Source organism: Physeter macrocephalus, chromosome 12 (assembly GCF_002837175.3).
Source record: "Physeter macrocephalus isolate SW-GA chromosome 12, ASM283717v5, whole genome shotgun sequence".
In the NCBI taxonomy this organism is placed as follows: Eukaryota; Metazoa; Chordata; class Mammalia; order Artiodactyla; family Physeteridae; genus Physeter; species Physeter macrocephalus.
Genome location: NC_041225.1, coordinates 32,114,868 through 32,137,158, shown reverse-complemented (window position 1 = coordinate 32,137,158; position 22,291 = coordinate 32,114,868). Strand labels below are relative to the sequence as shown.

At 37.9% G+C, this 22,291-nt stretch overlaps 1 protein-coding gene and 1 non-coding gene across 2 annotated transcripts in view; both read left to right on the top strand.

Moving 5' to 3' along the window:
• The window catches only part of YWHAQ (tyrosine 3-monooxygenase/tryptophan 5-monooxygenase activation protein theta), a 52,594-nt gene extending 39,175 nt beyond the window's left edge, over window positions 1-13,419 (top strand). Inside the window, 4 exon segments of the mRNA XM_007127652.3 lie at window positions 9,963-10,126; window positions 10,768-10,863; window positions 12,454-12,498; window positions 12,500-13,419. Coding sequence (XP_007127714.2) covers window positions 9,963-10,126; window positions 10,768-10,863; window positions 12,454-12,498; window positions 12,500-12,637 — 443 coding nt within the window. The 3' untranslated portion in view covers window positions 12,638-13,419.
• Window positions 13,420-21,951: 8,532 nt separating this feature from the next.
• On the top strand, window positions 21,952-22,058 carry LOC112063659 (U6 spliceosomal RNA). The gene has a single exon (XR_002891101.1). It is a non-coding gene; the product is annotated as a U6 spliceosomal RNA (small nuclear RNA).
• Window positions 22,059-22,291: the final 233 nt, after the last annotated feature.

Below are 22,291 nucleotides of genomic sequence, written 5' to 3'. Positions count from 1 at the left end.
GTCTTAACCACTGTGCCACCAGGGAAGTCCCAGACAGAATCTTTAAGTACATGAAGTTATATGAGATAGATCTGGAAAATGGACTAATATCATTAACATATATCCCTACATATCAGTAAGGGAAAAAACTCACTGGGAAAATGGCAAAGGATATAAACACACTGTTTAAAGAAAACTGCAAATAAAACCATAGTAAGATGTTTTTCCTTATTAAATTGGAAAAGATAAAAAATGATAATACCTTGGGTTCAGAAGGATGTTAAGAAATTGGAACACTTAGTGGGATGTAAATTGAAATTGCCCCGAGGAAGGACAGTTAAGGACAGTTAAACATCTGTCTTCCAAGGATCATATGTACATTTGACACATTGCTGGAACTATCAACAAATTTGAAGCAACTTAAATGTTCATCAGAGGAAACTAAGTAATTATGATATGCCCATACAGCAGACATACATAATACTGTTCAGTGTTCTATAGCATGAGGCAGTTATAAACATATGACTATGGAATGATCTCAGAGGGTTTATTACATGGTAAAGGCAAGGTGTAGAACAATGTAGTACACTAACATGAGGGAGGGGGAATGTACGTGGATTTTAAATGTTTAAAATATCTGGAAGAACATACAAGAAACTGGTGATGATGGTTACCTTGGGAGGGAAGAACTGGCTGGCTCAGAATCCAAGGAAGGGAGAGAAACTTTATTTTTCACTTTTGAGTTTTAGGTGATGGACAGTATTACGTATTATTTTAATGGAAACCAGAGTCTTATTGTGTGTGAAAAGAAGATACAAGTAAGGGAAGAAGAATCCTGTGAGGTTGAATTTGAATTCTGGATATATCCGTATAAGATCATGATTTTTCAAAAAAAAAAAAATTTTTGCTGAAAGAGTGAAACAGTGAGAACAGAATGGGGGAGATTTCTTTTTTAGAAATTTTAGAGTGGTAGTTAATTAACTATTGTACATTATTACTTTGATAAAAATAAAGAATTACAAAAACAAATAATTCAAGAAAACCCTGTGCCATCTTAAGCCCTATAATACGTGTGAAATTCTCTTGCTGTTGCATCCATTTCAGTATGTTGCCATGTCATGGTTAATGTTCATTTGACAAATAATGAGTCTTACTCTGTGGTAAGCACTGTGCTGAACACTTAATATACGATATACAGAATTTTGTGAATGAAAAATATTAAGGAAACATTTTCATCTAGAAGTTGCTCTGCTTAACAGGTTGCTCCTTTGATTTAATACCTTAGAATTAGCATAGATTATTAAAACTAGAAAATATTTTGATCGTTTTATAGAAGAAATTAAACTAAGTCTCCATCTCTAGATGGAGACTCTAGAACCAGATGTTTGGTCCAGCATTCATTCCACTGAGGTTCAATTGTGAAATTTGATTCCTTTTTAAAATGTACTTTTGCTGGTTTGGAAAGTTTTTTTCTACTTATTTCTTTTCGTTTTAAAAAGATTTTACTGTCTTCAGTGACTTTCTACCTGTTTGTGCAATTGTGCCTTTTCCTATGCCATGGGCTCTGTGCCTTGGAATGTTTTCTTCCTCCATGCTTTCTGCCTGTTTGCAAAATGCGATAGAATTTTCTGGATGAAATATGACTTCCTTCTTGAGTATTGAATTTTTCTTTGATTTTGGTCTCTTGGAGTTAAAACCTAATTAAGAGTTAGTTATTGTCTAGAGACTTTATTCTTCCTACATGTCAGTGGCTCTTTGTACTATATATAATACTTGAAGTTGGGATGTTAGAAAAATTTAGCTCTTACCATTAGATAAATGTTCCATTTGTTGAATAGTTATGTTACCCTATATACTATCTTAATTCTTTTTTTTAAATATAAATTTATTTATGTATGTATGTCTGCGTTGGGTCCTCATTGCTGCGCGCAGGCTTTCTCTAGTTGCGGCGAGCGGGGGCTGTTCTTCGTTGAGGTGCGCAGGCTTCTCAATGCGGTGGCTTCTCTTGTTGCGGAGCAACGGCTCTAGGTGCCTGGGCTTCAGTAGTTGTGGCACGCGGGCTCAGTAGTTGTGGTGAACGGGCTCTAGAGCACAGGCTCAATAGTTGTGGCACATGGGCTTAGTTGCTCTGCGGCATGTGGGATCTTCCGGGACCAGGGCTTGAATCCGTGTCCCCTGCATTGGCAGGCGGATTGTCAACCACTGCGCCACCAGGGAAGTCCCTATTTAATTCTTTTGTTTGCTTTACTAATTAAATAACTTAAGGCCAAAGCCTTATCTCTCATAGATATATGCTCCATTATTTTATAGGGTAGTGCTAAGAATGCTAGCTTTATTTTCAGATTCTAGCCCCATTTAATTAATAATATGACTTTGTGTAAGTTTCTTGATTCCTAGGTGATTTTATTCACTTGTAAAATTATTGTAATGGTTCTTATATGTAAATAATACATGCACGAGTGGTTAGAATAGGGCGTGGCACATATTGAACACTTAAATATTTGTTGAATGAATAATGTAATCTTTTATGGTAACGTGTGCTGGTTAAATGGATAAAAATATACAGATAGTGACTAGTATATGTGCCATAAAGTTAGAGATTGAACATGTTAATAGTGTTTTATTTAATGAATTTCAGTATGCTGATAGAGAGGAAATTGAAAATCCTTAGAACATTTTTTGTTTCCTGTTGATTATTTTGTTTGTATTTCAAGGCTCTTCATTGGTTACCTGCTCTCTTAAAAAAATCAGTTTGGGAAAAAAAAATCAGTTCGGTATATATAAAGAATAAGGTATATAATGAGGCAGAAGAGCAGCTTGTTTTGTCTATAAAACAAATCACTTATAAATGAATTTAAGATAAAAGTATTAGTTTGTTGAATGCCACACACGGACTATTACCACTGAAGGCAAATTAATTGTTTTGGAAAAGCTGTGGAAGTGATGGTAGGATTATTGTATGTAAACATAATTCACTCCTAGAGATAGAGTTAGTACTGGAGTTTTGTTATTCTTCCTAACCTTTTCTCTAAGGTTTGGGGTTGAAGAGGAGTAATTACTGTACTAAATTTGCATCACTGTTATTTCTCACAATTTCATTTCTTGCATAGTTCTTTACTGCTTTTATGATGTAATCCTTTTTATTGTTATTCCCATCCTATTTTTCTGAGATTAAGCTTATTCTGAGGTCCTTTAGCATCTCCTAAAACAACCTGTATAATAATAACTACTTATATTTTTTCCTCTGACTTTGCTTGTGTTTGAGTTTCTTTCTTCTAGAATGTTTTGTTACTAGGGCATCTTGTAATTTTGGGTAGTAAGTGCACTGACCCCTTCACAGATCCCTCAGATTCTCAAAAAGGAATGTACTTCTTGCATTCTGCCTCTCAGTCGGGTAACACTCCACACTGAAGGGGGAGCCCCAATCTTAGTTCTCCAAACCTCCCAGGATCATAAAATTTGCTGGTTGAAGCGTTACAAAGGGGATCTCCTGCTTAATTGACAAGAATAATGTAAAGGGGGAATTAGTGGAGGAACTTTTAACTACATTAATGTTAAAAATTGATTGCTTTCCTCTCTCCTGACTTCTTATCAATGACCTTATCTGGGAAGATTTTCTTATTCCAGGGAGCCACTTGTCATTTTGGTTTTTACTCTCTGACCTGTATTGAGTCTTTTTTATAATTTAATTTTTTTAACAAGAAATTGTGCACCTAGGCTCTATATACCTTAAGTGTTTATAGCCTTTATTCTATGTGGTATTAATAATTAATAACTGGTATTGATATAATACCTGATACAGCCGTAAATCGTTTTGGTAAGCCATGAAGCAGAATCCATTGTCTTTTAACTGGGCTAAAATCTACATCGCTACTACTGATAGCACATGGAAAGACAGAATTATTCTGTACCTGTTGTTTCCTTCACAGAGAGCTAGTGGCATCTGACAAAGAACCATGATACCTGGCTGAAACTCCAGGATGGAAGTAATGCACAAGTCACTTTATAAAAGCCAACACTGTAAATCGTACGTAATGGCTATATGCAAACTAGTGATCAAAGTTAATAATTTTAGAAGGGAAAAGTTTACAGTTAGCTTATAAGTGGCTGTGTAAACTGATGCAGTAGCTGTTTAGCAGCTTTCCAAATCCTTGGAAGGCCAGTGTGCCAATAAGAGAGTCCTCATGAGCATTCCCACATCTGGCTCAGTGACTTAGGGGGATGAGAGCTAGAATCACATTCCTCTCCTCTCCCCAAGTCCTCATTCTAGTCAGTCAGACTTTTCTCAGCCCCTGCTACCACATTTCTGCCACATTTCATCACAAAGTACTAGGTCTTAAATGTTCCGAGTAGCTTTTTTTTTTTTTTTTTTTTTTAATTGTAAATACTGTCTTTACCAGAGCTGGCGCTGGCACTGTTTTGAAGATCCTCTATGGGATCTCATCTTAACTGCCTGACTTAACGCGAGAAAAAGAAAAGTGAGCGGCTCTTCATTTTACATTGTAGTTCGTTAGTTTGGATATAAGCCAGGGGTGTTGGTTCCCACAGTATAAATACTGTGTTTGCATTATTTGATACTGCTTCTCAGAATCTACTCTTGTTTAAAATTTTTTTTTTTTAAGATAGAGATGACTCAGTTTGACGTTTAGAAGCTTAGTGAACGTTTTTGTGGCTGTCTCACCATTGCCCCCCCTTCCTCCCCAAAAACCCCCTAAATTCAGGTGTTCCATAGAAATAGTTTTAAAATTAGAAGTCATCCATGATATGTAAAAATGGTATTAGAGGAAAAATTTAAAATAGTATGATTTTGTAAGATTCTGGGAAAGAGAATCCCTATCTGTTTTGTAAGATTCTGGCCCTTTCTCAAGTTTATTTTAATAAATAACCATTAAAATTGTATTGGTGATGTTGAGCAGGAGAAATTCTTACAATATGATCCTTCAGTTCTTTTCCCACTTAAGAGTATGATGGTGCAGAAGCAGCATTTATTTTCATTTGACTTTAGTGTTTGGGTGTAGCCCATCTATTTCTTCCCTTCTTGGCCCAGCAGTTTTACAGATGTAAGCCACACTTTTGATACTTGCCACTTTTATAACGTATAAATTTCTGGGGCTTCATTAGGTAATTTTAGTGTAATACTAAGTTTAACTTCCCCTGAGCTTCAGACCCTTTTAAAATATATTTTTTTAACCTAAACATATTTTTCATTAAATTTAAGGATTTAAAATGTTTCTCTGTTTATTTTCTTTAAGGGATTATTACATGGTAAAGGCAAGGTGTAGAACAATGTAGTACACTAACATGAGGGAAGGGGAATGTACGTGGATTTTAAATGTTTAAAATATCTGGAAGAACATACAAGAAACTGGTGATGATGGTTACCTTGGGAGGGAAGAACTGGCTGGCTCAGAATCCAAGGAAGGGAGAGAAACTTTATTTTTCACTTTTGAGTTTTAGGTGATGGACAGTATTACGTATTATTTTAATGGAAACCAGAGTCTTATTGTGTGTGAAAAGAAGATACAAGTAAGGGAAGAAGAATCCTGTGAGGTTGAATTTGAATTCTGGATATATCCGTATAAGATCATGATTTTTCAAAAAAAAAAAAAATTTTGCTGAAAGAGTGAAACAGTGAGAACAGAATGGGGGAGATTTCTTTTTTAGAAATTTTAGAGTGGTAGTTAATTAACTATTGTACATTATTACTTTGATAAAAATAAAGAATTACAAAAACAAATAATTCAAGAAAACCCTGTGCCATCTTAAGCCCTATAATACGTGTGAAATTCTCTTGCTGTTGCATCCATTTCAGTATGTTGCCATGTCATGGTTAATGTTCATTTGACAAATAATGAGTCTTACTCTGTGGTAAGCACTGTGCTGAACACTTAATATACGATATACAGAATTTTGTGAATGAAAAATATTAAGGAAACATTTTCATCTAGAAGTTGCTCTGCTTAACAGGTTGCTCCTTTGATTTAATACCTTAGAATTAGCATAGATTATTAAAACTAGAAAATATTTTGATCGTTTTATAGAAGAAATTAAACTAAGTCTCCATCTCTAGATGGAGACTCTAGAACCAGATGTTTGGTCCAGCATTCATTCCACTGAGGTTCAATTGTGAAATTTGATTCCTTTTTAAAATGTACTTTTGCTGGTTTGGAAAGTTTTTTTCTACTTATTTCTTTTCGTTTTAAAAAGATTTTACTGTCTTCAGTGACTTTCTACCTGTTTGTGCAATTGTGCCTTTTCCTATGCCATGGGCTCTGTGCCTTGGAATGTTTTCTTCCTCCATGCTTTCTGCCTGTTTGCAAAATGCGGTAGAATTTTCTGGATGAAATATGACTTCCTTCTTGAGTATTGAATTTTTCTTTGATTTTGGTCTCTTGGAGTTAAAACCTAATTAAGAGTTAGTTATTGTCTAGAGACTTTATTCTTCCTACATGTCAGTGGCTCTTTGTACTATATATAATACTTGAAGTTGGGATGTTAGAAAAATTTAGCTCTTACCATTAGATAAATGTTCCATTTGTTGAATAGTTATGTTACCCTATATACTATCTTAATTCTTTTTTTTAAATATAAATTTATTTATGTATGTATGTCTGCGTTGGGTCCTCATTGCTGCGCGCAGGGAGCCGCGTCCGGAGCCTGTGCTCCGCAACGGGAGAGGCCACAACAGCGAGAGGCCCGCGTACCGAAAAAAAAAAACAGAAACAAAAAAAAAAAAAAAAAAAAAAAAAAAATGTTTCTCTGTTTATTTTCTTTAATATGCATATAATCATTGCATTTTGTTTAGGCTCTTTTTATTCAGATAAACAGCAAGAAAGCTCTTGAGTTAAAACTACATTTTCTAAACCATCTTTTACTTCTTTAGTTTCTGTTTCTTGATTTTACTCCCCCCAAATTTTATTCACCATAATATTTCTTATTACAAAAAGATTTTTAAATTACCATCAAGTAAAATTGGTAATCCAAGATGGTGCCTATCATATTCATTTTTTGTGACTTTTTAATACTCCTGGGCACACCTTGTACAGATATCTCAGTTTGAGAGGCACTAGCTCATTGGATCAAGCGGACATTCCTTGTATGAAATGAGAGATAAAAGACATACTTAAATACTAACCCAATTTTTAAAAATAGTTGTATTTGATAGACATGACTGTCACATTGCTAGGTAAGTTTTTAGACCACTTGCTCTCAACCCCTAGACTCACCCTGTTTTTGGATGAGCGCTGGTCGGCAGAGGACACTGAGTAGCCCTGCTGTGGGCCATAATGACTGACTTATTCTGTGATTATACTCTTCTTCATATTTGACGTCTTAAACATTTTACTTCCCCTCCCTAAAGTGATTGCACATCCTCGTTTTCTAACTGCTGCACTCCTTCTGTTACTTCTTGACAAGGCAAATATCCCTTCCCCAGGGAAGCCTGTCTTTACAGTGATCATCACCAACAAAGCTAGACATTCCCTCTCTGTGCTTCCATAGGCCCTTATTCACATATCTGTACTGTTAACGGTATACTTACCTCTTATTAGACTGTGAACTCTTTTGAGGGCAAGGACCTTATTTCCCCTCTGGTCAGATACAGTGCCTAGCACCTAGCAGGTATCAGGAAATGCTTGCTTCAGTGAGTGGATGAGTGGACAGACAGGCTCTTTCTAATTAGTGTTTGATGTAATATAGCTCTACCATTAGAAATTATGACTTGCTATGACCCCAGAGCATTCAACTAATGGCAAACACCTGACCCCTGCTCTCTAGCCATGCTTCCAGTCCAGGGTGGTATGGTGTGGAGTTACTATGGCAGTTATTTTTGCTAGTACCTAATGTTTTAACTTATTTCTTTCAGGAATTGTTGGATAAGTATTTAATAGCCAATGCAACTAATCCAGAGAGTAAGGTCTTCTATCTGAAGATGAAGGGAGATTACTTCCGGTACCTTGCTGAAGTTGCTTGTGGTGATGATCGGAAACGTAAGTGTATTTGGTTTATGGGTAAAGCTAAAGTATAAAAGAGAGGGAGGATAAATTTATAATGTTACCTTACGTTCTCAAAAATGAAAACATAGTTATGACTTTACATTATGTGCTTTTTATAAAAAATTACACTCATAAACTCTCTGATTATAACCTGATAAGATATTATTAAAAACAGGCTTTTAATCTTTTAGGCTTTAGAATTTGGTTCACCATATTTTTAGCCCCAGAGTTCTTTGCATATGCTCTGGGTGATTCTCTTGTGTCACATGGTCTTCAGCATCTTGTATCTTGAAACTTAAGATAACTGGAAATTACATATAGACTAGAAACAAGACATTGTACTTTTTCTACTTGACGTATTAATTTATTAATTACTACCTATTTTGAGGGATCATAGCATTGACTACTAATTACACATAACCAGATTTCAGAAGAGGAGAGGTGAGATGAGAGTGTTATTGCTAGTATATAATTTATCACAGAAAACACAGCTGTGGGGAAAAGAGTAACCTAATTTCCTAACTTGATTGTAAAACAGTCAAAGTAAATTTATTAGTAGTGAACTCAGTCTCCTGGAGTATTGGTAGCTGAGTGTATGGTAGTATATTGTGCATGTGCCTGCTAGTCTGGGTAGAAGCAGGTCTGGGTAGAAGTATCACTTAAGTCCTTATTTTTTTTCCAATAAGTTTATTATTTTGTTTGTCATTTTACCCTATCCAAAAAGGGCATGCCCCACAAACGGTTATTATAGCCTCCTCTTCCTCTCTCTCAGAGAGTTACTAAAAGTGAGACAGTTTTAGCATCCCCAAAATTAGTGTAATTGAAGATATAAAGAGAAAACTTTTGTACCTTGCTGTAGTAGAATCTGTATACTAAACTGTTGTGTTATCAGTATATAATTTCTGTTGCCATATGATAAGCAAAATTGAATGTGACAGACATTTGCACAGGACTGAACATTTAAACATCAACTAGTCAAAGGGATATCTTTGGGAGATTGGGCCATAGCCCCAGCATTAATCTGATCTGACCCTTTCTGGCTCATTGGAATTTTCTCGTCCTACACGTAGAACACTCCAGTAGTCTGGGATTTGTAAATAGTCTGTATTTACAAAGTCTAGATGCTGAGACGCTTTAGAACTCTCATTGTAATGCCTCCTTATGTGCTGGACACCCAGAGCTCTTTAGTTAAATGTGAGGGCCATACCATCTATGTTTAGCTCAGTGAATGTGCCATTGAAGAAGAAGAAGGAAAGGCACATATTCGGGCTTTAAAGGGATAACTTGATTTCTGTTAGGCCAGTCCTTCTAGAGCTGTAATGGGCCCAATGGCCTCATTCAGAAAACCTAACCTTTTCAAAACATGATATAATCAGATTAGTGTTGGTAGTTCTTCCTGAACATTTTGTTCAGGAAGGTGACATTTTTATTAAGCCAGTAATCAAACTCTGGTCAGAGCAGATTTTGATCTATATATTGGTGCTTTTGTATTGCCTTTCACATAATACATCTTGATACCAAGGGTCAGTGTTATTTCTACAGATAAGTCACAAAAATACAGATTTTGGTGGTGATGATCTTTGTAAAATGTTTCCATTATTGTGGGAAGGAATATTGCAGCTGATTTTTTTCAAGTTTTATTGCGGTATTATTGACATATATCAAATTGTTTTTAATTGCTGCATTTTCAGGTAATAAAATTAAAAGACATGAAAGAAGAAAAGTGTTTTAGCCCCAGAGATGAAAAAAACCTGATATACTGTTTCATGGTTTTTTTACTAAGCTGATTATAAACAAGCAACATTATAAACTAGTTTTTTAATAGCCCAATACAGGATAATGTTTTTGGTTTGCTACTGTGGTTTTAAACGAAGGCTACAGAGAGAAGTCTGGCTGTACCGAGTTAGTAGCATATGTTAAAGGTATTGCTGTATACTGGATGGATATTTTTAGTATCATGCTTTTTTATTTCGTTTTTTCCCTTCACAGAAACGATAGATAATTCCCAAGGAGCTTACCAAGAGGCTTTTGATATAAGCAAGAAAGAGATGCAACCCACACACCCAATCCGCCTGGGTCTGGCTCTTAACTTTTCTGTATTTTACTATGAGATCCTTAATAACCCAGAACTTGCCTGCACACTGGCTAAAACGGTAAGATGTGTGTCCAGAAGTACCCTCTTTAGGTTATTTGAGATAGCAAGCATGTTAATTTCTAGGTATTTTACTTGGATATCCAGGGATGATTTCTACATTTATTTGGATATCTCCTTTTTCTTACCATCATGACCACCTACCACTGCCCTTCTCAAGATCTTAATCTCCCAGCTATGGTTGTAAGCAGTAAGATCTGTCTAAAGAGCATATTGGTCAGAGTAATCAAAAAAGTATGAAAGAAATGTAAAGGATTGGAAAGTAATGCCTGCCAGGTTTGATCAGTAGAATCTCTGTATTCCTCAAAGTGTTTCAAAATGGAAGTGTTCCAAGGGGTTTTTGCAAATAAATACTAGTTCTTTGTAAAAAATATATTGGGCATAGCTACTGTGCTGTCTGTCCTGTGAAAGAACTAAGAAATGCTTGTTTACTGATTAAGTACGTATAACTTTATAAGTTTTAGTCATTCTCAGAAATTCTTAAGCTGAGAATTGGAGGAAGTGATTTCATTGAGTTTTGTTTTAAGTGATAATAGAACATAAAGTGGATGTTCATCTATTTTATAAAAATGGTTTGTGACTATAGAGTATCAATTTGTGTCGATGTAAATATTGTTTACCATGGATATTAATATTTGTCAGGCTTTTGATGAGGCCATTGCAGAACTTGATACACTGAACGAAGACTCATACAAAGACAGCACCCTCATCATGCAGTTGCTTAGAGACAACCTAACAGTGAGTTTTTCATTCTTTTAATTTTATTTCCTTTTCAGGAACAAAAGTATTAATATTTTATTCAGGCTACCTGTGTTTTGGGGCAGCTATATTAGAGCTATGCTTGCTCTTAGAAAATGAATATATAAAAATTACATAAAAATATTAAATATGTCTTAGTATTTTGTATAGGACAACTGTTCTTCGTAGGCAGATTTTCAAGTTGAACAGGCATTTTATCAGACCTTCCTCAGAAAGTACTAAGATTTTAGGAACACATAATATTAACATTATTGACTCTTTATTTCACTGGTATGAAGATGTTGATAAATTATGTTAATATAGAGAGTTTGTCTTTTTTAATTTGTTTTTTCTTTTGTTTTTCTCCCTACCTCTTGTTTAGACAGGAGATGGAGGAAAAAGTAATGGTGAAAAAAATACAGGTTGAGCTTTACTTAGCTTCTTTTGTAGGTTCAAGTAAATTGGATATGTCAAAATCTTAGACAAAATGTGGAAGAAATACACCTTTTAATATAAATGTAGTTCTCCCGCCCCCTCCCCGCCCGCCACCCCCAGTTTTGATGCTTTATCTTCTGCTAGATAAAAAAATTTTTAACATTAGCACCCTATCAGTTCAACTTTGCTGAAGAGAGAAATTATGAAGACGGTTTATTCCCAGCCATTAGAAATCCCTGTGGTTGTGAGGTGACAATAGAAAAATGATGAGCATAAATAGCTTCTATAGAAGAAAAACAAACTGAGCAATTAACCTCTTTCCAGATACACCGTGGAGCTATCTTTTAACTAGTTCTGTTTTGTCTCTCCCAGAGACAGTTTTTTGGGGATGTTTGTTTTGTTTGTTTGTTTTTATTTTAGTATCTTAATAATGACTTAAAGGTTAAGACTTCAGCTTTGCTAAAATTGCCACTAGTGTCTTGGTGCTGATCTAATAGAAATCCATTTTGTGAACTATTATTATGCATAGTCGACAAGTATTGACTATTCCCTTTTTCACTTCATTGTTCCATCCTAAAATTAGAGAGACTAACATCCTACCTAATTCAAGAACCGTATCTACATATCTTCATGCACACATGCTGCTTCCCTGTAACTTAACATCGTTCACTCCTGTTTAACTCTTTGCAGCATACAAAGTAAGCCTGCTTCTTTTTCTATATGATAGCCCTTCAAGTACTTGGCAATGGTGACTTTGACCATGGTCCCTGCCCACCCCCCCAAAAAAAATTGTTTTGGCCTTATTAATCTCATAAATGATATTTTAGTAGTGCTTTTAAATAGAGCATTGGGCTGCCAGAAATTGAGAGAGCATTAAATTCTAAGGATGTTGGTTACCTTGTTTTTATCTGAGCTTATAGTAAGCTTTGAAAACATACTCAAATAGCGTATATGTGTTTGTCATTTTGTAAATGCACAGTGAAAGGAATACAGGGGTACACTTTGGGAGGAGTTGATGAAATGTAACTTCCATTCTTAGTCATAATCTCTATTGTTTAGTTTACTGCTCTAAGAATTACATTTTGATACAATAATAAGACTTGAAATAATTGATCTAGAAATAGTAACTTAATTTGGTTTTTTTTTTTTTTCTAGTTATGGACATCAGACAGTGCAGGAGAAGAATGTGATGCGGCAGAAGGGGCAGAGAACTAAGTGCATACAGGGTGTCGTCCTTCCTCCCCTCAAGAAACCTTTTTACTCATCTCCATTCCTTATTCCATTTGGATTTCCTATAGCAAAGAAACCCACTCATGTGTATGGAATCAACTGTTTATAGTCTTTTCACACCGCAGCTTTGGGAAAACTCCATTCCTTGATTTGTGTTTGTCTTGGCCTTTCTGGTGTGCAGTTACTGCTGTAGAAAAGTATTAATAGCTTCATTTCATATAAACATAAGTAACTTCCAAACACTTCTGTAGAGGACTAAAAATGTATCTGGTATTTAAGTAATCTGAACCAGTTCTGCAAGTGACTGTGTTTTGTATTACTGTGAAGATATGAAAATGTAGTTAATTACAATTTAAAGAGTGTTCTACATAACTTCTTAATTTCTACATTCCCTCCCTTACTCCTCTTCGGGGATTTTCTTTCAGTAAGCAACTTTTCCATCCTCTTAATATATTCCTTTTCGGTAGGAATCCAGAAGTATTAGATTGAATGGAAAAGCAGTTGACATTTTGAGGCTGGAGGTCACAAATTAAAATGCCTCCTGTATCATATATGATGGAGGTCTTGTGTATCTGTGACAACAGGGAGTTTCCTCATTCACTCTTCATTTGCTGCTGTTTAAGTTGACAACTTCCCTTCCCAATAAAAATTCACTTACACCTCCTGCCTTTGTGGTTCTGGTATTCACTTTACTATGTAATAGAAGTAGCATGTTGCTGCCAGAATACAAGCATTGCTTTTGGCAAATGAAAGTGCATGTCATTTCTTAATACACTAGAAAGGGGAAATAAAGTACACAAGTCCAAGTCTAAAATTAGTACTTTTCCATGCAGATTTGTGCACATGTGAGAGGGTGTCCAGTTTGTCTAGTGATTGTTAGAGAGTTGGACCACTATTAAAGTACACAAGTCCAAGTCTAAAACTTTAGTACTTTTCCATGCAGATTTGTGCACATGTGAGAGGGTGTCCAGTTTGTCTAGTGATTGTTAGAGAGTTGGACCACTATTGTATGTTGCTAATAATCATCGACTGTAGTCCCAAAAAGGCCTTGTGAAAATGTTATGCCCTATGTAACAGCAGAGTAACATAAAATAAAATTACATTTTATAAACCATTTACTATGGCTTTGTAACAATTACATACTCATATTTTAAGGGACAGGTGAATTTACTACTTTCTGAAGTTTATTGATACTTCCCTTTTATCTCCTGTAAAATGGAGTAGTGGTACCCATTTTTCTGCATTGTGATACACTTGTCTAGGGATGCCTGGACCTGTATAAAATTGGACTACATTTCTTAAGAGTTAGTGTTTTACCTTAGATCAGTTTTGTGGACCCTCTCTTCCTTAGATGTCAGTGATATTAGTTAACTGTTAAATGAAATAAAGTGGACATTTTAAAACTAGAAAAGTTAAAATTATGTGATTGTGAGTGCTTTGGCTGGTGTTAGAATTATGTTTCAGTGGATATTCAAACAGAATGTCAGAGCTTAAGAGTACCTTGTTTTGTTTTCAGATAATTCTCTTTGTAAACACCCAGTTGTACCATTGGTGAGTTCAGAATAATTTTGGTTTTATAATATTGCCATGGCTATTATACTAGCCTGTCTTAGTATTGGCCTGAGAATTTATTTTAAAGTCAGAAAATAATCTGAAAAAGTAAGCTGTGTAGGATTATCCTTTTTCTCCTAAAAGTGTAACTGTGAAACAAGGTTTTGTTTGCACTTGATTTGTTTTCTGAGGGGAAATGAAAAGACAGAACTGAATGGGACTTGCAGAAATTATCCATTTAAATAAGATTAATAGAACTCTGGTCCGCCAAAATCAGTAAGACAGTGCTTTTTAAATAAACATTGAAAGAACATTGTGAATTAGGAGAAAAAATTATCAGTCCTAACAAAGTTGTAAGCACTGAATAAAGTAATGACTACACTACTTTGGTGAGTTATGAAAGTAGCCTTCTTTCTTAAAGAGCAGATTAGTCCCAGGTTATCTCCTTGCTTTAGGAGAGGTGAGCATCTTTAAAAGGGGGCCCAGCCTGTGGTATTATCTCTTTTTGACTCTCATTGTGGGGCCTCCTTGTACTAGATGTAGAGGATATTTATAGAATACTGCTAAGAACTCAATCAGGGTAGAGGGAGGGTTTAAACCCAGGTTTGAGCGTTCTTACTTTTATAATTACTTTCTGAGATAGTTTAGAAATTTTAAATGTTACACCTATTTTGTAGTTAGAACTTTTTAATTGCCAGTTTTCCCTTTAAAATGTCATTTAGGTTTGTTTTTTTTTTTTTTTTTTTTTTTTTGTGGTATGCGGGCCTCCCCCTGCTGGGGCCTCTCCCGTTGCGGAGCACAGGCTCCGGACGCGCAGGCCCAGCGGCCATGGCTCACGGGCCCAGCCGCTCCGCGGCATGTGGGATCCTCCCGGACCGGGGCGCGAACCCGGTTCCCCTGCATCGGCAGGCGGACGCGCAACCACTGCGCCACCAGGGAAGCCTCATTTAGGTTTTAATAACTGAAAATAACAGGAGGGTGGATTGCATCCTAACACTGATTATCCAAAATAGAAACATTAGGCATTTCTCTTCCAACATACAGTACATTCAGCCATGATTATTTGATCCGAGATTGGGAAAGAACAGTACATTTTTTTGGATGGGATTGGTAGACTACACTCATGTCTATAACTTTAAATATTTATCAGTGGAGACTGTTAGTTTTTTAAAAATCATGAAAAACACTAGGAAGCCCATTTAAAGTGTGTAAAAATTCTAATAGAGTAAAATGTTTTGAGATCAGAATTCTAGTCACTTATATTTAAGTGGACTGATTTTTTTGTTTTGTTTTTGTGGAGTTGAGCCAAACATTCAGAAATATTTGAGGGCCTATTTTAGGCACAAACATGTGACAATTTTTGTTAAATTATGAGCCTGAGTTTATTTGGACTGGTTATAAACGATAGGTGTCATCTGATATGTTTAGGAAGACTCACTTTAAACTGATTAAGACAGTTATGTTGTATGTTTTATTCTGCCGGATATCATCTTCCCTTGTATAATTTGTATTTCATCAGCTTTGCAAAAGGAGAGTTACCATTGTATATCATATATATTACAATTGAATTTTGAGGCCATCACAATTAAGTACCAGTATAAACCACGTGCCACAATGTTTTTTTAACAGAAACCACTAATTTTTTAAAAATTTATTTATTATTTGGCTGTGTTGGATCTTTGTTGCTGTGCGCGGGCTTCCTCGAGTTGTGGCGAGCGGGGGCTACTCTGTTGCGGTGCGCGGGCTTCTCATTGCGGTGGCTTCTCTTGTTGTGGAGCACGGGCTCTAGGTGCGTGGGCTTCAGTAGTTGTGGCTCACGGCTTTAGAGCGCAGGCTCAGTAGTTGCGGCGCACGGGCTTAGTTGCTCCGGGGCATGTGGGATCTTCCCGGACCAGGGATCGAACCCATGACCCCTGCATTGGCAGGTGGATTCTTAACCACCGCGCCACCAGGGAAGTCCCCCACAATAACGTTTTTGATGCATTCAGCAGGTGCTTAAGAAACCTGTGGTATCAATACTGGAAGATGAGTCCCAGACCATCATGAAATACAGTTCACAGCAGACTTGCCATTTACTGCTTAGCCACCATTCACTTACAAAAGCCTTTAGACTTGATGCTTTAAAGGGAGTAATAATAAATAGTAGGTAATAATAAATACCCAGGGGGAGAAGCTGGAGACTGAACCATCTTCAGTTTAAAATTAGAACACCTTGAGCATGTCCATAAAGGGTCTGGCCTTTCTGTTTTAGTTATAGGGAACCAGCATTGATGAATTCATTTTGGTGCCTGGTCATGTATTAGGCACACACATTCATATTTAGTCATATTTAATCCTCTCAACTGCCCTGCCAAGTTAACTTCTCCTTGACTGAGAAGTTATTTGTCCAAAATGATGTGTATTAAGTGGCATACCTATAGTTTGAAATCCGATGCCAAAACCAAATTCATTTCTGTGTCACTGTTGCCAGCTGTGGATCCTTCAGCTTGTTTACTATGGCTAGTAAATAGAATTATTTATCTTTTATTTTCTGTCGTATTTGGAGGGTTTGTTTTTTTAACGGTTCCTCCACTTACCCTTAATCTGTCAGTTTTGCCCTTGAGGAAAACCTTAAAAGCAGCTCAAGGAATATTAGGACATGCTGGACCTAACCCATGGTTACGGAAGCAAGTCCAAAAAAAATCAACTGAATTTCCCAAGGTCCCAGCTAATGTTTGACCTGAAACTAGACAAAATTAGACCAAAAAAACAGATGAAGATAGCTCCAGATTCTCAGTAATTCTCTACTGCCTAAGTTGAAAAGAATTTTCAATGAAAATTATTTGTTCTTGCCACTCAAACTTAGAAAATGAAGGCTTTAATTTACATTTCTCTAGGAGGTTTTTTTAAAAGGTGTTAGCCCTCTAATGATTTTCAGAAAGTAAGGAAATAATGTTCATTACCAAGCATTTGTCAAATTTATGGTTCAGATACGTTCTTCATTTTGTATGTTTCACACTGAAGGCCCTTGTATTGGCAATGTATCGTATACTCAATGCTTCAGTATAGTGATGAGGCCATCGGCCAGGGTTCTAGCCCAAGCGTCGCACTGGGAGCTGCATGTGATCTTGGGCCACCGTATCGGGGGCCTCACTTACCCATCTTCCCAAATAAAACTCAGCTTCATAAAATTTTTGAGGTAGATTTTTCTCCTGATTTATGAATGAGAAAACTGAGGCACAGAAGCTAATGACGTGTCCTAGGACCTGGGTCCTCATAGCTAAGTGAGTGGCAGTATCAGGATTCAAACCTGGGTAAAATCTCCTTGGAAGTTGGTGTTCTTGCTGCTGTGCTATGTTGCCTTTTTTTGGAGATTAAAGCAGTGACAGATCAGTGCTTTTTAAACATTTCATTATGACCAATTAGTGGATAGTGGAAACCTAATGGGTCACAGCCAGCTCTTTGATAATAGAAGTATATGGCATGGGAATTCCCTGGCGGTCCAGAGGTTAGGACTCAGTGCTTTCACTGCTGGGGCCCGGGTTCAGTCCCCGGTCGGGGAACTAAGACGCCGCAAGCTGCACGGCGTGGCCAAAAAAAAAAATATGGCATGTTAATAGGGATAATAGTTTGTGAAATCATTTTCACTTTATGTGAACAGTGGGTTGTGATGTAAAATTGATTTCAAATGAGTTTAAGAGCCATTTGTTCTAAATGGTCTTAGAGGTTTCTTTGCAGTTCATGTCCTAGGACTGTTAAGTTCATAATTTCACTGTTGTGAATAGTATCAGAGTTTTTAATGGTGACATTGTTGGGTCCCTTCCACTTACAGCATTGTGTTAATGGCCACACTTTCTACTTTAGAATGTGTTGAGCAGTGAGTCCCTTAATGCTCTTTAGAAAAACGGAGACTCCCTCTTTTGAGGGCAATACTTTTATTCCACATTGCTTGAAGGATTATGTGAAGATTAATTCTTGTTATCTTTTCTTTGTCCTCAGACACTGTTTTCTGCAGCATATCACAGCCTTGGCCTAAGACCATCAAGGAAGTACTTAAAGCCTAGAAGCATGGCAGAGTTAGGATTTACTCAGCTAGCAAAGAGGATTATTAAGGGCTTTCATGGGATATGAATTACTAAGTGGGTTTGAAACTGGGTTGAGTCCCAAGTAAAAATCAGTACAATAGGCCTTACTACTCTAGGCTCCTGAATTCTTTTATTTGAGCTGGAATACAGCTCTTTGAGGAGTAGCTGAGGTTCTTACCCAAATGCCTATCAAAAGAGTTGTATTACTGTAATTTGAACTAAAGATTTAGGAATTTCTTTGCTCATTTAGACAAATGAAATTATGTATTGTAGACTTATTTGTTTGAGATGAGATTTATTTGCTTTTATGCAAAAATCACCATTTTTCTTTCTGTGACAGCAGATGACATTGTTGAAAACTAGAAAAGGTCTGCTTAAAAGTCAATTAAAATTTAACTTAAGAGCGCAGCCTGGTTTTCTTTCCACTACGGAAATGTAGGGGAGCTAAACCCACTTAATGAGGCTCAGGTTAACCTCATTTCTGAGGACGTGTGTATGTATATACTAGAAGTTGGCATTTATTGAAAAAAATTCCTGCCCCTCACTCATCTTATGAGCGCCGCTTCACAGCATCTGACCTGAATAACTCTGGGCCCTGAAGGAGACCAAACTACTTGTTTTTTTATTTTCTGCTGGCGTCGCTATGTTTTTTGCCCGTTTGGAATTAGTGCCGAGCACCCTCTCCATCCTAGAGCCGTGGGTCTTCAGCCACGGCCCTGCACATCCTAGAGCCGTGGGTCTTCAGCCACGGCCCTGCACTTCAGCCATTCTCCTTACCAGGTGGTGGTCTTTCAGCTGTTCTGGAACTTAGAACCTTGGAGCATTCAGTGGAAAGATTTCAGAAGACTATAGTGTCCTGAGGCTGGGGCAACACCACTGCTTTGGAGCTAGGAACATAAATGGGACAAGATTACTTGTCTATTCCTACAGCTGCGTGATGTGAGAGACACGTGACCTAGCGGGAAAAGATCTAGCTTACACCATCATTTGTTCATTCGCTTTCTCGTTAAATATATCGAGTGCCTATTATGAGCCAAGAACTATACTGGGTACTAGTACTTGCAGCTTTGCCACTTTTTTAGTTGTAGGCCTAATCTCTCTCAGCTTCAGTTTTCTTAGCTATGAAAGAGACACCCGCCCGGCCTGTGAGCCAATACGTGAAAGTATTTCCAAGCGTAAATGGGTTGTGAGATATACATACTTGGAATACTCAGTGAGTAGCAGGACAGCGTAATTTCAGAATTGGAAAGTTCTAATGAAGTGAAACCAGTCTTGTGGAAGAGAAAACTGACCACACTTGGAGCAGACCTATTGCTCTAGATTTTCAAGGGCATAGAAGACACAAAAGGAAAATGACCGAAAAAAAAAAAAAAAAGTGTAACTTGGTTGGGAATGCAAAGTTAAAAAAAAAACTAACTTAAGCGGTGGTTTTGCTTCTAATTAGCAGCATTCGCTGATGGAGCAGATGGGGAAAGGTCGTTCTGTTGACATAAGAAAAAAATCAAGACCCAGGAACAAGTACCAAGAGGAAGTGCCTTTGTTTCTCAAGAGGTAACTTCAGTAAGTGATTGATAGTGCCACCAGGCCATAATTATGAAACTTTAGCATGCATCGTGATCACCTGGAGGGTTTGCTAAAACAGGTTTTGATCCAGTAGGCTTGAGGTGGGGCCCACAGATAATGTGCATTTCTAACAACTTCCCAGGCTGTGCTGATGCTGATGATCAGGACTTGGTACAGGACTTAGGAAACCGCTGCTTGAAGGAAGCATGAGCAATTAAGGCCAAAGTAAAGATCAGGTGGTTTTCACAGCAGCGGAGTAAAAATAAGTCAGATGATTCTGAATCTAGCAGCACACTGTTGAGCTTTGTGCCCACCTGAGGCTAACGAATGAGAGGGCCTTCCTCTCAGCCACTGAAATCGATTGGGTTGATTATGCAGAAGAGCACGGACTCTCTGGTTCACTCTGCTTGGACTCTCAGTCATGCCCATGGTAATGGTTTTGTATTTAAAGTAAAAACGGGATTCCCTGGTGGTCCAGTGGTTAGGACCCTGTGCTCTCAGTAGCAAGGGCCCAGGTTTGATCCCTGTTCAGGGAATTTAAATCCCACGAGCCGTGCAGTGTGGCCAAAAAAAAAAAAAAAAAAAAAAAAAAAGTAAAAATACAGTTATACTCTAATACTGAACAAGCAGATTTTGTGATTTGACAGGATGCCGTGGAGGTGAGGTAGAACTGATCCTTAAGGTCTTAGGTCAGGAGGATCCATCTGGCTGGTGGATTTGAGGTTAGAGGTCTGCGTTCAGTATTAATGGGAGATCGGTGTTGCGAGATTGGCCTAAAGCTTGAGGCAGGAAGCCAGGGATGTATCTCAACAGTCGGCGGGAGGCCCAGAAACTTGTTAGGGCACCATGTGAGCTGACTAATGGCTCTGTGGGTCACCAGGGTCAAACTAGAGGCCCAATATTCCTGTTACAAGGCAGAGCGCTTGAGTTCCTTCTGTTCTTATTCATCAATCCTAAATTGTTGATTCAGGGCAAAATAAAATGCAAATTAGCTTTCTCTCGAAGATAAGCCAGAGGGGCTTCCCTGGTGGCGCAGTGGTTAAGAATCCACCTGCCAGTGCAGGGGACATGGGTTTGAGCCCTGGTCCGGGAAGATCCCACCTGCCGTGGAGCAACTAAGCCCGTGCGCCACGACTACTGAGCCTGCGTGCCCTACGGCCGGAGCTCCGCAGCAAGAGAAGCCACCGCGGTGAGAAGCCCGCGCACCACGACAAAGAGTGGGCCCCGCTCGCGGCAACTGGAGAAAGCCCGCGCTCAGCAACAAAGACCCAACGCAGCCAAAATAAGTGATGAAAATTCCTGATGGCTCTGGGGAGATAGTACTTAGATAGAAACGAGTATACTAGTCTCTTTCTCCTTAGTTCTTTACAGGCTAAACTATTGGGTTGGCCAGAAAGTTCATTCGAGTTTTCCTGTATGTTGTTACAGAAAAACCCAGATAGATTTTTGGCCAACCCAATAGAATAAGACGTTGCAAACCCAAATTAGGCTGCCCTCCCTGTCTTTCTCTTCTTAAGACTCTCAAGGGCAAATATCCCTGTACCTCTCCAGGAGCTAAAAGCTCTTAACTGTAAAAAGAGCACTGTACCCTCTCATTCTCTCAAAATAGATGTCTCACTCTTGAATTTTGCATTCTGTGCTCAACTTGAGTACCCTGTTGTGGAGGCATTGGAGGTGACGACTGGTGAAAGACGGGCCTTCCAGCTGTTCTCTCTGTGTATATTCTGCTGGGTGGATGGTTCTGTTACTACCAACTGTTGGATTGCACACTCATCTGTCAGGTGACAGTCAGAAACTAGCCGGTCTCAGCCAGGGCCCATTCTCAGGAGTTGTCTAAAGAGTTACCACTGTTTAGGCAACAAAGCCATGGACTGGAGATCTGAGTCCTGGCCTGTCATTCCTGCTATTAACTTGCTGTGGGACTTTGGGAAAATCAATGAACTTTCTGTGAACTTCAGGAAGGCCTAGGGATTCTATGAAGATGGTTCAGGGGTACTTCAAACCCAGTGCTCTCCTTTGATCTATTTTATACATTAAGTTTCTGCAAAAGATTTCTTGTGGAGCTAGAGTGCTACAGCTAAAAACAATAACAACCAAAAAAAGACTTGAAAACGTCACCAAACTGGATGACACACACATTCCCTTGTTTATTTAAAATTCACATCTTTGACACTAACTGGAGTTTTTAATGGATGTCTTCTTTGAAATTATTTCCGGAACAAGGCAGAATGTCAATAAATCTACAGTGCTCACTTCAGCAGCACATAGACTAAAATTGGAACGATACAGAGAAGATTAGCATGGCCCCTGCGCAAGGATGACATGCAAATTCATGAAGCATTCCATATTTTTGAGAGGGGGAAGGGTAAGCTGGGACGAAGTGGGAGAGTGGCATGGACATACATACACTACCAAACGTGAAATAGATAGCTAGTGGGAAGCAGCCGCATAGCACAGGGAGATCAGCTCGGTGCTCTGTGACCACCTAGAGGGGTGGGATAGGGAGGGTGGGAGGGAGACGCAAGAGGTAGGGGATATGGGGATATATGTATACATATAGGTGATTTGCTTTGTTATACAGCAGA